An 18,747-nucleotide genomic window follows, 5' to 3' on the forward strand; every position below is an offset into this window, starting at 1 on the left:
CGGGCACTGCGCGTTAGTGTCCGCCGCTTGGGGCTCAGTGCTAGTGATCAGCGGGGCCCCGGCAGTCGGACCCCCAGGAAACAGCTGTGGCTGGGAGGACAGGGGAGCTCCGCAGAAAAACAATCCCACCGCAGACCAGTCAATGTCAGCGCTGCTCTCCGGGGATCAGCGGCATCGGCAGCTCCTTATCTCTCTGTGGTTCCCCTCCCATGTGACTGCAGGGATCGCCCCCAGAAGCAGGAGCCCCCCACAAGACCAGGGGCAGCGACTCACCCAGAAACGTGCCCGCCGCTCATCACTTCCTCCCAGATCTATCGTGTGTGGGGCTCTGCATCAGACGGGGGGCGCTCAGCACGGGAGACGGAGCCGGGAGGACAAGGGGGGCACCAGCTGAAAGGGAGAGAGAGAGAATGAGAGTGACAGAGAGTGTGAGAGAGAGAGAGAGACAGTGTGAGAGAGAGAGAGAGAGAGAGAGAGAGAGACAGTGTGAAAACAGGAAGACCCGGCCACTTCCTGACACCGTCACCCGCACGGCCAAAACTGCACACTCAGTGGAATGCTGGGAAAAAACTGCAGCGGGCACTACACAGAGGGGCACTGTCTGAGCCTGGCCACGGACAGCAGGTGCCAGTCTATGGGAATAGAAGTAATGCCGCCTGCACCCCTCTGATGCCAGGGTGATCACACAGGGACAAGGGGGTTAACACGGGCTGCAGCTGGCATGTAGAAGGGCATGCAGCCATCTTCCAGGGTAGTGGAGCGCGGCATGAATGAGCGCCCGCACCTGTCACCCCCTGCAAGGTCCCTAAAAATAACCCCCAGGTTATAAATACACCCCGCGGGCACAGGAATCATACACCCCCTGCTGGCAGCGATGGGGCGGAGCAAAGAACACCAGGCCCCACCCACAGGGTCTAAATGGGAAATCTCATCCGGGCACCTCACACGTAAACATGTGCTCTACCCCCCGTGAATCTCCAAACTCCCAGCACATCTGCAACAGCCCCCCCCCCCCCCCGCAACGTCTCAACGCCCCCCCCGGCACCCCGAGAACGTCTGCAACACCCACACACCCCTCCAGCACCCCGGGAACGTCTCCCACACACACACCCACCCCCCGGGAACGTCTCCCCCACACACACACACACCCACCCCCCGGGAACGTCTCCCCCACACACACACACACCCACCCCCCGGGAACGTCTCCCCCACACACACCCACCCCCCCGCAACGTCTCAACGCCCCCCCCGGCACCCCGAGAACGTCTGCAACACCCACACACCCCTCCAGCACCCCGGGAACGTCTCCCACACACACACCCACCCCCCGGGAACGTCTCCCCCACACACACACACCCACCCCCCGGGAACGTCTCCCCCACACACACACACCCCCCCGCAACGTCTCAACGCCCCCCCCGGCACCCCGAGAACGTCTGCAACACACCCACCCCCCGGGAACGTCTCCCCCACACACACCCACCCCCCCGCAACGTCTCAACGCCCCCCCCGGCACCCCGAGAACGTCTGCAACACCCACACACCCCTCCAGCACCCCGGGAACGTCTCCCACACACACACCCACCCCCCGGGAACGTCTCCCCCACACACACCCACCCCCCCGCAACGTCTCAACGCCCCCCCCGGCACCCCGAGAACGTCTGCAACACACCCACCCCCCGGGAACGTCTCCCCCACACACACACACACCCACCCCCCGGGAACGTCTCCCCCACACACACCCACCCCCCCGCAACGTCTCTACGCCCCCCCCGGCACCCCGAGAACGTCTGCAACACCCACACACCCCTCCAGCACCCCGGGAACGTCTCCCACACACACACCCACCCCCCGGGAACGTCTCCCCCACACACACACACACACCCACCCCCCGGGAACGTCTCCCCCACACACACACACACACCCACCCCCCGGGAACGTCTCCCCCACACACACACACACACCCACCCCCCGGGAACGTCTCCCCCACACACACACACACACACCCACCCCCCGGGAACGTCTCCCCCACACACACACACCCACCCCCCGGGAACGTCTCCCCCACACACACACACACACCCACCCCCCGGGAACGTCTCCCCCACACACACACACACACCCACCCCCCGGGAACGTCTCCCCCACACACACACACACACACACACCCACCCCCCGGGAACGTCTCCCCCACACACACACACACACACCCACCCCCCGGGAACGTCTCCCCCACACACACACACACACACCCACCCCCCGGGAACGTCTCCCCCACACACACACACACACACCCACCCCCCGGGAACGTCTCCCCCACACACACACCCACCCCCCGGGAACGTCTCCCCACACACACACACACACACACACCCACCCCCCGGGAACGTCTCCCCCACACACACACACACACACACCCACCCCCCGGGAACGTCTCCCCCACACACACACACACACACCCACCCCCCGGGAACGTCTCCCCCACACACACACACACACACCCACCCCCCGGGAACGTCTCCCCCACACACACACACACACCCACCCCCCGGGAACGTCTCCCCCACACACACCCACCCCCCGGGAACGTCTCCCCCACACACACCCACCCCCCGGGAACGTCTCCCCCACACACACACACACCCACCCCCCGGGAACGTCTCCCCCACACACACCCACCCCCCCCGCAACGTCTCAACGCCCCCCCCCGGCACCCCGAGAACGTCTGCAACACCCACACACCCCTCCAGCACCCCGGGAACGTCTCCCACACACACACACACCCCCCGGGAACGTCTCCCCCACACACACACACACCCACCCCCCGGGAACGTCTCCCCCACACACACCCACCCCCCCGCAACGTCTCAACGCCCCCCCCGGCACCCCCGAGAACGTCTGCAACACCCACACACCCCTCCAGCACCCCGGGAACGTCTCCCCCACACACACACACCCCCCCCCCCCCCCCCGGGAACGTCTCCCACACACACACACACACACACACCCCCCCCCCCCCCCCCCCGGGAACGTCTCCCCCACACACACACACCCCGGGAACGTCTCCCCCCCACACACACACACACACACCCACCCCCCGGGAACGTCTCCCCCCCACACACACACACACACACACACACCCCCCGGGAACGTCTCCCCCCCACACACACACACACACACCCACCCCCCGGGAACGTCTCCCCCCCACACACACACACACACACCCACCCCCCGGGAACGTCTCCCCCCCACACACACACACACACACACACCCACCCCCCGGGAACGTCTCCCCCCCACACACACACACACACACCCACCCCCCGGGAACGTCTCCCCCCCACACACACACACCCTTTCCCGGGAACGTCTCCCCCACACACACACACCCACCCCCCCGGGAACATCTCCCCCACACACACACACACACACACACACACACACACACCCACCCCCCGGGAACGTCTCCCCCCCACACACACACCCCGGGAACGTCTCACACACACACACACACACACACACACACACACACACACACCCCGGGAACGTCTCCCACACACACACACCCCGGGAACGTCTCACACACACACACACACACACCCCGGGAACGTCTCCCACACACACACACACACACACACACACCCCGGGAACGTCTCCCACACACACACCCCGGGAACGTCTCCCACACACACACACCCCGGGAACGTCTCCCACACACACACCCCGGGAACGTCTCCCACACACACACACACACACCCCGGGAACGTCTCCCACACACACACACACACACCCCGGGAACGTCTCCCACACACACACACACACACCCCGGGAACGTCTCCCACACACACACACACACACCCCGGGAACGTCTCCCACACACACACACACACACCCCGGGAACGTCTCCCACACACACATACACCCCCCCGGGAACGTCTCCCACACACACATACACACCCCCCGGGAACGTCTCCCCCACCCCCACACACACACACACACACACACACCCCGGGAACGTCTCCCCCCCACACACACACACACACACCCACCCCCCGGGAACGTCTCCCCCCCACACACACACACCCTTTCCCGGGAACGTCTCCCCCACACACACACACCCACCCCCCCGGGAACATCTCCCCCACACACACACACACACACACACACACACACACACACCCATCCCCCGGGAACGTCTCCCCCCCACACACACACCCCGGGAACGTCTCACACACACACACACACACACACACACACACCCCGGGAACGTCTCCCACACACACACACCCCGGGAACGTCTCACACACACACACACACACACCCCGGGAACGTCTCCCACACACACACACACACACACACACACCCCGGGAACGTCTCCCACACACACACCCCGGGAACGTCTCCCACACACACACACCCCGGGAACGTCTCCCACACACACACCCCGGGAACGTCTCCCACACACACACACACACACCCCGGGAACGTCTCCCACACACACACACACACACCCCGGGAACGTCTCCCACACACACACACACACACCCCGGGAACGTCTCCCACACACACACACACACACCCCGGGAACGTCTCCCACACACACACACACACACCCCGGGAACGTCTCCCACACACACATACACACCCCCCGGGAACGTCTCCCACACACACATACACACCCCCCGGGAACGTCTCCCCCACCCCCACACACACACACACACACACACACCCCGGGAACGTCTCTCACACACACACACACACACACACACACACACACACACCCCGGGAACGTCACACACACACACACACACCCCGGGAACGTCACACACACACACACACACACACACACCCCGGGAACGTCACACACACACACACACACACACCCCGGGAACGTCACACACACACACACACACCCCGGGAACGTCTCCCACACACACACCCCCCGGGAACGTCTCCCACACACACACCCCCCGGGAACGTCTCCCACACACACACCCCCCGGGAACGTCTCCCACACACACACCCCCCGGGAACGTCTCCCACACACACACCCCCCGGGAACGTCTCCCACACACACACACACACACACACACCCCGGGAACGTCACACACACACACACACACACACACACACACACCCCGGGAACGTCTCTCACACACACACACACACACACCCCGGGAACGTCTCTCTCACACACACACACACACACACACACACACACACACACCCCGGGAACGTCACACACACACACACACACCCCGGGAACGTCACACACACACACACACACACACACCCCGGGAACGTCACACACACACACACACACACACCCCGGGAACGTCACACACACACACACACACCCCGGGAACGTCACACACACACACCCAGGGAACGTCTCCCACACACACACACCCCCCCCGGGAACGTCACACACACACACCCCCCCCGGGAACGTCACACACACACACCCCCCACACACACACACACACACACACACACCCCGGGAACGTCACACACACACACACACACACACACACCCCGGGAACGTCACACACACACACACACACCCCGGGAACGTCACACACACACACCCCGGGAACGTCTCCCCCACACACACACACACCCCGGGAACGTCTCCCCCACACACACACACCCCCACCCCCGGGAACGTCTCCCCCACACACACACACCCACCCCCGGGAACGTCTCCCCCACACACACACACCCACCCCCGGGAACGTCTCCCCCACCCACACACACACACACACACACACACACCCCGGGAACGTCTCCCACACACACACCCCGGGAACGTCTCCCCCACACACACACACACACACACACACCCCGGGAACGTCTCCCACACACACATACACACACACACCCCGGGAACGTCTCCCCCACACACACACACACACACACACACACCCCGGGAACGTCTCCCACACACACACACCCCGGGAACGTCTCCCCCACACACACACACACACACACACACACACCCCGGGAACGTCTCCCCCACACACACACACACACACACACACACACACACACCCCGGGAACGTCTCCCACACACACACACCCCCCGGGAACGTCTCACACACACACACCCCGGGAACGTCACACACACACCCACACACACCCACACCCCCCGGGAACGTCTCCCACACACACACACCCCGGGAACGTCACACACACACACACACCCCGGGAACGTCACACACACACACACACACACACACACACACCCCGGGAACGTCACACACACACACACACACACCCCGGGAACGTCACACACACACACACACACACCCCGGGAACGTCACACACACACACACACACACCCTGGGAACGTCACACACAAACACACACCCCGGGAACGTCTCCCACACACACACACACACACCCCGGGAACGTCACACACACACACACCCCCCCCGGGAACGTCTCCCCCACACACACACACACCCCGGGAACGTCTCCCCCACACACACACACCCCCACCCCCGGGAACGTCTCCCCCACACACACACACCCACCCCCGGGAACGTCTCCCCCCCACACACACACACACACACACACACACCCCGGGAACGTCTCCCCCACACACACACACCCCGGGAACGTCTCCCCCACACACACACACACCCCGGGAACGTCTCCCCCACACACACACACCCCGGGAACGTCTCCCCCACACACACACACACACACACACACACCCCGGGAACGTCTCCCCCCCCCACACACACACACACACACACACACACACACACCCCGGGAACGTCTCCCCCCCCCACACACACACACACACACACACCCCCCGGGAACGTCTCCCACACACACACACCCCCCGGGAACGTCTCACACACACACACACACCCCGGGAACGTCACACACACACACACACCCCCCGGGAACGTCTCCCACACACACACACCCCCCGGGAACGTCTCCCACACACACACACACACCCCCCCCCCCCCGGGAACGTCTCCCACACACACACACACACCCCCCCCCCCCCGGGAACGTCTCCCACACACACACACACACACCCCCCCCCGGGAACGTCTCCCCCACACACACACACACACCCCGGGAACGTCTCCCCCACACACACACACACACACACCCCGGGAACGTCTCCCACACACACACACACACACACCCCCCCCCGGGAACGTCTCCCCCACACACACACACACACACCCCCCCCCCGGGAACGTCTCCCCCACACACACACACACACACCCCCCCCCGGGAACGTCTCCCCACACACACACACACACACCCCCCCGGGAACGTCTCCCACACACACACACCCCGGGAACGTCTCCCACACACACACCCCGGGAACGTCTCCCACACACACACCCCCCCCCCCCCGGGAACGTCTCCCCCACACACACCCCGGGAACGTCTCCCACACACACACCCCGGGAACGTCTCCCACACACACACCCCCCCCCCCCCCCCGGGAACGTCTCCCACACACACACCCCGGGAACGTCTCCCACACACACACACCCCCCCCCCCCCCCGGGAACGTCTCCCCCACACACACACCCCCCCCCCCCCCGGGAACGTCTCCCCCACACACACACCCCCCCCCCCCCGGGAACGTCTCCCCCACACACACACCCCCCCCCCCGGGAACGTCTCCCCCACACACACACCCCCCCCCCGGGAACGTCTCCCCCACACACACACCCCCCCCCCGGGAACGTCTCCCCCACACACACACCCCCCCCCCGGGAACGTCTCCCCCACACACACACACACACCCCGGGAACGTCTCCCCCACACACACACACACACCCCGGGAACGTCTCCCCCACACACACACACACACCCCGGGAACGTCTCCCACACACACACACACACACACACACCCCGGGAACGTCTCCCACACACACACACACCCCCCGGGAACGTCTCCCCCACACACACACACACACACACACCCCGGGAACGTCTCCCACACACACACCCCCCCCCCCCCCCCCGGGAACGTCTCCCCCACACACACACCCCCCCCCCCGGGAACGTCTCCCCCACACACACACCCCCCCCCCGGGAACGTCTCCCCCACACACACACCCCCCCCCCGGGAACGTCTCCCCCACACACACACACACACACCCCGGGAACGTCTCCCACACACACACACACACACACACACCCCGGGAACGTCTCCCACACACACACACACACACACACACCCACCCCCCGGGAACGTCTCCCCCACACACACACCCCCCCCCCGGGAACGTCTCCCCCACACACACACACACACCCCGGGAACGTCTCCCCCACACACACACACACACACACACCCCGGGAACGTCTCCCACACACACACACACCCCCCGGGAACGTCTCCCCCACACACACACACCCCCCGGGAACGTCTCCCCCACACACACACACACACACACACCCCGGGAACGTCTCCCACACACACACACACACACACACACCCACCCCCCGGGAACGTCTCCCACACACACACACACCCCCCGGGAACGTCTCCCCCACACACACACACACACACACACCCCGGGAACGTCTCACACACACACACACACCCCCCACGGGAACGTCACACACACACACACACACACACACACACACACACACACCCCGGGAACGTCTCACACACACACACACACACCCCCCACGGGAACGTCACACACACACACACACACACACACACACACACACACACCCCCCACGGGAACGTCACACACACACACACAGCTCCGGCACCCCCGGAATGTCAGCCACCCCTGATGATGTATCTCCAACCCCCCAGCACCCTGGGAAAGTCTCCCACAGACCACCACACTCTGCCACTGCACCCCAACATAGGCCCTCACAGACAGACCCCGCAAATCCACTGCACCCAAAATATCTGCCCTGCACCACGCCAGTCTGCTCGGCCCTTACCATACCAATGTTATGTCCGCAGCCCCCACCTCACCCCCCGCGCACATTTCCAGAGCCCCCGGTGACAGCTCCCGGTCTACGCTGCTGTCACTCAGCCCACCATAGAGCGCTCATAATCCTGCAGAGGGGCTGCATGTCACCAAAGAGACGCCAACCTGGGATAGGACGGCTGCAGTTGCCATGGCGATTGGCGGGCTGTGATATTTTCTAAGCAAAGAGCGTCGGCTGTTTACCATAGATGGTGCGGTATGACGGACAGAGCGGCTTCTCCTACGTATATTTTAACTATAGAGTGACCTCTAGTGTCGGCGCCAGTGTAATCGCACCGTAGAGCGGGTCGTGTTTACACCTCCACCTAGAGGCAGCTGTGGGTAACGCATGAGCTCTATTCTCCATACTGCCACCTGTTGGCAGCAGCCTGTTACTGCACTATGATCTGATTCTAATGTAATGACACCAAGAAACACAACCTCCAGAGCAGCACTCAGCACTTTTCTCATTTATTTTTGCTATCTTATAAAAAGTACGTCTTCCATACAAATATATACATATCTATACAGCACAGTTTAGAAAAGGAAATGGACAAGGGGCGGATCACCTCCCGTCTCGCCCCCGCGTCTGCAAAATCGGGGGTCAATAAATAAGTTTTACCTAAAAAACAATAAGAAATATAGAAAAGTCGGGCGTCAGGGACACTGCGGTAGGAGCGCTCACGTTAAAGGCACAGTACACAACACAAGTCCGAGGACCGCCACTGACCACGAAGAAATGGCTCAAAGTCACGGCGGGGCGGCCATACTTGTGGCTCCCAATTCTTGGAAAGTGGATACAGGAAAATAGTCACCGGGGGGGACCTGCCGCAGGGAATGTAGGGGTCACCCTCTCCGGAATAATAAAATATAAGATTAGGGGCACCTCCCCCGGCGCGGGCACGTGGTCCTCTTCACTGCAGCCGGTCGGAGCGGAAGGAGTCTTCCACCAGGGGGTCCGTCAGGGGGGCGTAGGGGTCGCTGAGCATATGGAGTCCATCCAGGGTGAGGGGCTCGATGTTGAGATCTTCCTCCAGACCCAGAGACTGGTCCATCTCGAAGCCGGGGACGGCGGACAGCGCGCTGGTGATCTCCTTGGAGAAGCCGGGAGGGGAGTCCACAGCTGGAGGGGGAGGAAGGAGGCCGTTAGAGGCCGAGCCGCGATATGGGGGGCTGCGGGGGGGGGAGGGGGCACCCACCTGTCAGGATGATGTTGGGGATGGGGTCGTGGTGGCTGCGGTTGTGGAGATTCTTCAGGGACTGCGAGGAGCCCGAGTTCTGCACCGGAGGGTACTCCCCAGGAAAGTAGCTGCCGCTCAGGCCCAGGCGGTCGCCCTCCACCATATTACACTGCTCAAACTGAGAAGAGACAGCAGAGGGTTAATACCGCCTCCTCCAGCGCACTGACAGCAGAGTGTCTACAGGGTTAATACCGCCTCCTCCAGCGCACTAACAGCAGAGTGTCTACAGGGTTAATACCGCCTCCTCCAGCGCACTGACAGCAGAGTGTTCACAGGGTTAATACAGCCTCCTCCAGCGCACTGACAGCAGAGTGTCTACAGGGTTAATACCGCCTCCTCCAGCGCACTGACAGCAGAGTGTTCACAGGGTTAATACCGCCTCCTCCAGCGCACTAACAGCAGAGTGTTCACAGGGTTAATACCGCCTCCTCCAGCGCACTAACAGCAGAGTGTCTACAGGGTTAATACCGCCTCCTCCAGCGCACTAACAGCAGAGTGTCTACAGGGTTAATACCGCCTCCTCCAGCGCACTAACAGCAGAGTGTCTACAGGGTTAATACCGCCTCCTCCAGCGCACTAACAGCAGAGTGTTCACAGGGTTAATACCGCCTCATCCAGCGCACTAACAGCAGAGTGTCTACAGGGTTAATACCGCCTCCTCCAGCGCACTAACAGCAGAGTGTCTACAGGGTTAATACCGCCTCCTCCAGCGCACTAACAGCAGAGTGTTCACAGGGTTAATACCGCCTCATCCAGCGCACTAACAGCAGAGTGTCTACAGGGTTAATACCGCCTCCTCCAGCGCACTAACAGCAGAGCGTCTACAGGGTTAATACCGCCTCCTCCAGCGCACTAACAGCAGAGTGTTCACAGGGTTAATACCGCCTCCTCCAGCGCACTGACAGCAGAGTGTTCACAGGGTTAATACCGCCTCCTCCAGCGCACTAACAGCAGAGTGTCTACAGGGTTAATACCGCCTCCTCCAGCGCACTGACAGCAGAGTGTCTACAGGGTTAATACCGCCTCCTTCAGCGCACTAACAGCAGAGTGTTCACAGGGTTAATACCGCCTCCTCCAGCGCACTAACAGCAGAGTGTATACAGGGTTAATACCGCCTCCTCCAGCGCACTAACAGCAGAGTGTTCACAGGGTTAATACCGCCTCCTCCAGCGCACTAACAGCAGAGTGTTCACAGGGTTAATACCGCCTCCTCCAGCGCACTAACAGCAGAGTGTTCACAGGGTTAATACCGCCTCCTCCAGCGCACTAACAGCAGAGTGTTCACAGGGTTAATACCGCCTCCTCCAGCGCACTAACAGCAGTGTATACAGGGTTAATACCGCCTCCTCCAGCGCACTAACAGCAGAGTGTCTACAGGGTTAATACCGCCTCCTCCAGCGCACTAACAGCAGAGTGTCTACAGGGTTAATACCGCCTCCTCCAGCGCACTGACAGCAGAGCGTTCACAGGGTTAATACCGCCTCCTCCAGCGCACTGACAGCAGAGTGTCTACAGGGTTAATACCGCCTCCTCCAGCGCACTAACAGCAGAGTGTTCACAGGGTTAATACTGCCTCCTCCAGCGCACTGACAGCAGAGCGTTCACAGGGTTAATACCGCCTCCTTCAGCGCACTAACAGCAGAGTGTTCACAGGGTTAATACCGCCTCCTCCAGCGCACTAACAGCAGAGTGTCTACAGGGTTAATACCGCCTCCTCCAGCGCACTAACAGCAGAGTGTCTACAGGGTTAATACCGCCTCCTCCAGCGCACTGACAGCAGAGTGTTCACAGGGTTAATACCGCCTCCTCCAGCGCACTGACAGCAGAGTGTCTACAGGGTTAATACCGCCTCCTCCAGCGCACTAACAGCAGAGTGTTCACAGGGTTAATACCGCCTCCTCCAGCGCACTAACAGCAGAGTGTTCACAGGGTTAATACCGCCTCCTCCAGCGCACTAACAGCAGAGTGTCTACAGGGTTAATACCGCCTCCTCCAGCGCACTAACAGCAGAGTGTCTACAGGGTTAATACCGCCTCCTCCAGCGCACTAACAGCAGAGTGTCTACAGGGTTAATACCGCCTCCTCCAGCGCACTAACAGCAGAGTGTTCACAGGGTTAATACCGCCTCATCCAGCGCACTAACAGCAGAGTGTCTAGAGGGTTAATACCGCCTCCTCCAGCGCACTAACAGCAGAGTGTCTACAGGGTTAATACCGCCTCCTCCAGCGCACTAACAGCAGAGTGTTCACAGGGTTAATACCGCCTCATCCAGCGCACTAACAGCAGAGTGTCTACAGGGTTAATACCGCCTCCTCCAGCGCACTAACAGCAGAGTGTCTACAGGGTTAATACCGCCTCCTCCAGCGCACTGACAGCAGAGTGTCTACAGGGTTAATACCGCCTCCTTCAGCGCACTAACAGCAGAGTGTTCACAGGGTTAATACCGCCTCCTCCAGCGCACTAACAGCAGAGTGTATACAGGGTTAATACCGCCTCCTCCAGCGCACTAACAGCAGAGTGTCTACAGGGTTAATACCGCCTCCTCCAGCGCACTGACAGCAGAGTGTTCACAGGGTTAATACCGCCTCCTCCAGCGCACTGACAGCAGAGTGTCTACAGGGTTAATACCGCCTCCTCCAGCGCACTGACAGCAGAGCGTTCACAGGGTTAATACCGCCTCCTTCAGCGCACTAACAGCAGAGTGTTCACAGGGTTAATACCGCCTCCTCCAGCGCACTAACAGCAGAGTGTCTACAGGGTTAATACCGCCTCCTCCAGCGCACTAACAGCAGAGTGTCTACAGGGTTAATACCGCCTCCTCCAGCGCACTGACAGCAGAGTGTCTACAGGGTTAATACCGCCTCCTCCAGCGCACTAACAGCAGAGTGTTCACAGGGTTAATACCGCCTCATCCAGCGCACTAACAGCAGAGTGTTCACAGGGTTAATACCGCCTCCTCCAGCGCACTAACAGCAGAGTGTCTACAGGGTTAATACCGCCTCCTCCAGCGCACTAACAGCAGAGTGTCTACAGGGTTAATACTGCCTCCTCCAGCGCACTAACAGCAGAGTGTCTACAGGGTTAATACCGCCTCCTCCAGCGCACTGACAGCAGAGTGTCTACAGGGTTAATACCGCCTCCTCCAGCGCACTAACAGCAGAGTGTCTACAGGGTTAATACTGCCTCCTCCAGCGCACTAACAGCAGAGTGTCTACAGGGTTAATACCGCCTCCTCCAGCGCACTAACAGCAGAGTGTCTACAGGGTTAATACCGCCTCCTCCAGCGCACTAACAGCAGAGTGTCTACAGGGTTAATACCGCCTCCTCCAGCGCACTAACAGCAGAGTGTCTACAGGGTTAATACTGCCTCCTCCAGCGCACTAACAGCAGAGTGTCTACAGGGTTAATACCGCCTCCTCCAGCGCACTGACAGCAGAGTGTCTACAGGGTTAATACCGCCTCCTCCAGCGCACTAACAGCAGAGTGTCTACAGGGTTAATACCGCCTCCTCCAGCGCACTAACAGCAGAGTGTCTACAGGGTTAATACCGCCTCCTCCAGCGCACTAACAGCAGAGTGTCTACAGGGTTAATACCGCCTCCTCCAGCGCACTAACAGCAGAGTGTCTACAGGGTTAATACCGCCTCCTCCAGCGCACTAACAGCAGAGTGTCTACAGGGTTAATACTGCCTCCTCCAGCGCACTAACAGCAGAGTGTCTACAGGGTTAATACCGCCTCCTCCAGCGCACTGACAGCAGAGTGTCTACAGGGTTAATACCGCCTCCTCCAGCGCACTAACAGCAGAGTGTCTACAGGGTTAATACCGCCTCCTCCAGCGCACTGACAGCAGAGTGTCTACAGGGTTAATACCGCCTCCTCCAGCGCACTAACAGCAGAGTGTCTACAGGGTTAATACCGCCTCCTCCAGCGCACTAACAGCAGAGTGTCTACAGGGTTAATACCGCCTCCTCCAGCGCACTAACAGCAGAGTGTCTACAGGGTTAATACCGCCTCCTCCAGCGCACTGACAGCAGAGTGTTCACAGGGTTAATACCGCCTCCTCCAGCGCACTAACAGCAGAGTGTCTACAGGGTTAATACCGCCTCCTCCAGCGCACTAACAGCAGAGTGTCTACAGGGTTAATACCGCCTCCTCCAGCGCACTAACAGCAGAGTGTCTACAGGGTTAATACCGCCTCCTCCAGCGCACTAACAGCAGAGTGTCTACAGGGTTAATACCGCTACCCGCCTCTCTCTGTTCTTCTACTAGCCTGTCAGTAGTGTTTTCACATGTTCGTGGCTGCTCCTTCCCCCCTTCCCGTGTACACCCCCTCCCCCATGTACACCCCCATCCCCCGTGTACACCCCCATCCCCCCGTGTACACCCCCTCCCTGTGTACACCCCCTCCCCCCTTCCCGTGTACACCCCCATCCCCCCGTGTACACCCCCCCCTTCCCGTGTACACCCCCTCCCCCTTCCTGTGTACACCGCCTCCCCCCCTTCCCGTGTACACCCCCTCCCCCGTGTACACCCCCTCCCCCGTGTACACCCCCCCTCCCCCCGTGTACACCCCCCCCCCCCGTGTACACCCCCCCCCCGTGTACACCCCCCCCCCGTGTACACCCACTCCCGTGTACACCCCCCCCCCCCGTGTACACCCCCCCTCCCCCCGTGTACACCCCCCCCCGTGTACACCCCCTCCCCCGTGTACACCCACTCCCGTGTACACCCCCTCCCCCCGTGTACACCCCCCCCCCCCCGTGTACACCCCCCCCCCCGTGTACACCCCCTCCCCCGTGTACACCCACTCCCGTGTACACCCCCTCCCCCCGTGTACACCCCCCATACCTGCTGTGACAGACGGCTGGCATGCTGGGCTGAGAGCTGTAGATCACAGTCATCGAAGAGACTGCTGAGCAGAGACTGCGGACAGAGGAGAGGAGAGTCAGCGAGAGCGCAGCCGGGACGTGGGGAGAGACCACCACTAACTTACATTGTAGTCCCCCAGGGACGGCTGGTAGAAGGGTCCTCCCGGGTGCTGCGGGTACGCGTAGGGCGGCATGCCTGACATCACTGTATGATTCTTTCTCGGAGAGGTTTGTGGCAAAGGCTTCTGGGAAACCTCCGCCAGGGGATTCTGGGACTGCTGCTGGGGCCGATGCTGGGACTGGTGTAACGATGACTGGCCTTCCTGTATAGAGTGCTGGGACTGGTGCAGAGGCTGCCGGGAGTCCTGTGCCAACTGGTGCAGAGGCTGCCGGGAGTCCTGTGCCAACTGGTGCAGAGGCTGCCGGGAGTCCTGTGCCAACTGGTGCAGAGGCTGCCGGGAGTCCTGTGCCAACTGGTGCAGAGGCTGCTGGGAGTCCTGTGCAAACTGGTGCAGAGGCTGCCGGGAGTCCTGTGCAAACTGGTGCAGAGGCTGCTGGGAGTCCTGTGCCAACTGGTGCAGAGGCTGCTGGGAGTCCTGTGCAAACTGGTGCAGAGCCTGCTGGGAGTCCTGTGCAAACTGGTGCAGAGGCTGCTGGGAGTCCTGTGCAAACTGGTGCAGAGCCTGCTGGGAGTCCTGTGCAAACTGGTGCAGAGGCTGCTGGGAGTCCTGTGCAAACTGGTGCAGAGGCTGCCGGGAGTCCTGTGCTGACTGGTGCAGAGGCTGCTGGGAGTCCTGTGCCGACTGGTGCAGAGGCGGCTGGGACTGGTGCTGGGACTCCTGTGCTGGCTGCTGGGACTGGTGCACACGCTGCTGGGACTGGTGCAGTAAATTTGGGTGACTATAATGATAAGGTGGCAGTCTCTGCTCGGAGGGAAATCTGCTGGTGTCCAGTGGGACGCCCTAGAAGAGATGAACAGGAAAAAGCATGAGAAGGGGTCCGATGGAAACGGAGGAAGGTAAGTGGCCTGGATGTTACCTGGGTGATAGACGTCAGCGTGGGGGACATGGTCGGCGAGAACTGCTTCTGGTGAGGCCTCCTGGAGTCTGCGGCCATTGGCAATGTCAGGGGGCTGAGCGGGACCCTGCGCCGAGGGGAGGTGTTCAGAGAGGCCAGAGGGAAGGAGGAGGAGGACGGAGAGGACGGGCTGCTGGCCGAGGGAGAGAGCGACTGGTTACTGAGGGAGGAGGGCAGGGACTGGCTGCTGAGCGAGGACTGCAGGGACGGGTTACTGTAGGAGGTCTGGAGGGAGGCGCTGCTGAGCGAGGTCTGCAGGTTCGGGTTACTCAGCGATGACTGCAGGGACTGGCGGCTCAGAGGGGTCGGCACAGCGGACGGGAAACCTGGAACCAAACAGAAAGCCATAACTGACGAGACCTGGTGCGGTGTGCGCGGCGTCGGGGGCCGCGGTGTGCGCGGCGTCGGGGGCCGCGGTGTGCGCAGCGTCGGGGGCCGCGGTGTGCGCGCCGTCGGGGGCCGAGGTGTGCGCGCCGTCGGGGGCCGAGGTGTGCGCGCCGTCGGGGGCCGAGGTGTGCGCGCCGTCGGGGGCCGAGGTGTGCGCGCCGTCGGGGGCCGAGGTGTGCGCGCCGTCGGGGGCCGAGGTGTGCGCAGTGACGGAGAAATGTCAGCGGTTGTGGTGTGCAGTGACGGGGCAGTGTTGGGGGTTGTGGTGTGCGCAGTGACGGAGAAATGTCAGCGGTTGTGGTGTGCAGTGACGGGGCAGTGTCGGGGGTTGTGGTGTGTGCAGTGACGGGGCAGTGTCGGGGGTTGTGGTGTGTGCAGTGACGGGGCAATGTCAGCGGTTGTGGTGTGCAGTGACCGGGCAGTGTTGGGGGTTGTGGTGTGTGCAGTGACGGGGCAGTGTCGGGGGTTGTGGTGTGTGCAGTGATGGGGCAGTGTCGGGGGTTGTGGTGTGTGCAGTGACCGGGCAGTGTCGGGGGTTGTGGTGTGTGCAGTGACCGGGCAGTGTCGGGGGTTGTGGTGTGCAGTGACGGGGGTTGTGGTGTGCAGTGACGGGGGTTGTGGTGTGCAGTGACGGGGGTTGTGGTGTGTGCAGTGACGGGCAGTGTCGGGGGTTGTGGTGTGTGCAGTGACGGGGCAGTGTCGGGGGTTGTGGTGTGTGCAGTGACGGGGCAGTGTCAGGGGTTGTGGTGTGTGCAGTGACGGGGCAGTGTTGGGGGTTGTGGTGTGTGCAGTGACGGGGCAGTGTTGGGGGTTGTGGTGTGTGCAGTGACGGGGCAGTGTCGGGGGTTGTGGTGTGCAGTGACGGGGCAGTGTTGGGGGTTGTGGTGTGTGCAGTGACGGGGGGCCGTTCCGAGGCCACTAACCTGAGTCATACCCGGGGGGCAGCCCGATCCTGCTGATGCCCAGGTGGGTCATGGTGCTGGCAAGGTTCCCGGTGCTGCTCCCGCCACTCAGGCTGCTGAATCCAGACTCGTCCGGGTCCAGGGGGGTGGGGAGGGGGGAGGGGAAGTGCAGGCTGGTCAGGTCCGGTAAGGACCCCCCAGTATTCAGTACAGAGGGCACCGGGGGGACGCTGGACGGCTGATCCACCGAGGGGTAAATGCTGGAAAACAAGGATGAGGAGAATGACCCCCCCGCACACAGGGATGGACTGGCCCAACACCACAATCCTCTGCAGGGCTCAACTCACTTAATCCCGGGGACCTCACAGGACTTGGGGCGCGGGGAGGCGGCGGGCATCTGCGGAGAGAGCGGGCACCGTTATACCGACAACCGTCCCCACACTGGTGGCACCGACAACCATCCCCACACACACTGGTGGCACTGACAACCATCCCCACACACACTGGTGGCACCGACAACCGTCCCCACACACACTGGTGGCACCGACAACCGTCCCCACACTGGTGGCACCGACAACCATCTGTCACGACTGTGACTGATCCAGACAGGTCTGTGAGGAGAAGGTCGCAGCGACTTGCTACTCGCGATAGCTTGTGAGTTTGCTCCGTGGTTCAGGGTATGTCATCTGGGTTTTGCCTTGTGAACCTTTTTGTCCTGACTGGGAGTTTGTAGGCATCCTTCTCAGGTGAGTCCTGTCTGCCACTCCCAGCTACTATATTAGTTTCAGTTTCACTTTCACTTGCAGTCATTGCCAGATATAGTCCTTACTTCCAGTGCTACTCTGACCTTGGAAGGAGATCGTTTGATGGTGTTGCTGTGGAGCTCTTGTCCGGCGTGGACTGTCGTGATTGGGATCGCCTTCTCTGCTCGTGACTGGATAAGTCTATCTCTGCTATAGTTTGTTTGTTGCTGTCTTCCCCTGCTGTTCTCCTAGACATGAGTGATGGTGACTAGTGCTCCCATCGGCCTTTCCCTACTCTAGGCTTGTTAGGGTGACTGAGGGTTTAGGTATCCTGCTCGCCGCACGGGTTCACACCCCGTCTAGGGTATCAGGGCACACAGGTGCCAGCTTAGGGTTAGTCAGGGGTGGCCATACTATTCCCATCCGTAGATAAGGGTCCCCCTTCCCCTCCATCTGGTGCGACACGACTGATGCTGTTTTGCTTTGTATTTTGTCTGTTCCACTATGGATCCGGTTACGGTTTTGGCGAAACAATTACAGGGGTTATCCCT

The 18,747-nt window shown here is 61.4% G+C and overlaps 2 protein-coding genes across 6 annotated transcripts in view; both read right to left on the bottom strand.

Moving 5' to 3' along the window:
- DENND4B (DENN domain containing 4B) overlaps positions 1 to 8,966 on the bottom strand; it is a 30,566-nt gene extending 21,600 nt beyond the window's left edge. For 2 of the 3 annotated variants that reach the window (XM_040412617.1, XM_040412618.1), the window contains exon 1: positions 274 to 397. The gene's annotated coding sequence lies outside the window, so the exon portion shown is untranslated. Of the gene's footprint in view, positions 1 to 273; positions 398 to 8,949 lie in introns of those variants that run through there. The other variant, XM_040412616.1, reaches the window with a different exon arrangement.
- Positions 8,967 to 9,433: 467 nt separating this feature from the next.
- The window catches only part of CRTC2 (CREB regulated transcription coactivator 2), a 28,097-nt gene continuing 18,783 nt past the window's right edge, over positions 9,434 to 18,747 (bottom strand). The window contains exons 8-15 of one of the 3 annotated variants that reach the window (XM_040412622.1): positions 17,801 to 17,850; positions 17,475 to 17,713; positions 16,126 to 16,490; positions 15,942 to 16,049; positions 15,213 to 15,863; positions 15,068 to 15,142; positions 10,178 to 10,337; positions 9,434 to 10,101 (exon numbers count right to left, since the gene is read on the bottom strand). In XM_040412622.1, the coding sequence (XP_040268556.1) occupies positions 9,893 to 10,101; positions 10,178 to 10,337; positions 15,068 to 15,142; positions 15,213 to 15,863; positions 15,942 to 16,049; positions 16,126 to 16,490; positions 17,475 to 17,713; positions 17,801 to 17,850 (1,857 nt within the window). In that variant the 3' untranslated portion in view covers positions 9,434 to 9,892. Of the gene's footprint in view, positions 10,102 to 10,177; positions 10,338 to 15,067; positions 15,143 to 15,212; positions 16,050 to 16,125; positions 16,491 to 17,474; positions 17,714 to 17,800; positions 17,851 to 18,747 lie in introns of all 3 variants that reach the window. The other 2 variants (XM_040412621.1, XM_040412620.1) reach the window with 2 other exon arrangements.

This window comes from Bufo bufo, chromosome 11, assembly GCF_905171765.1.
Source record: "Bufo bufo chromosome 11, aBufBuf1.1, whole genome shotgun sequence".
NCBI classification, from domain to species: domain Eukaryota; kingdom Metazoa; phylum Chordata; class Amphibia; order Anura; family Bufonidae; genus Bufo; species Bufo bufo.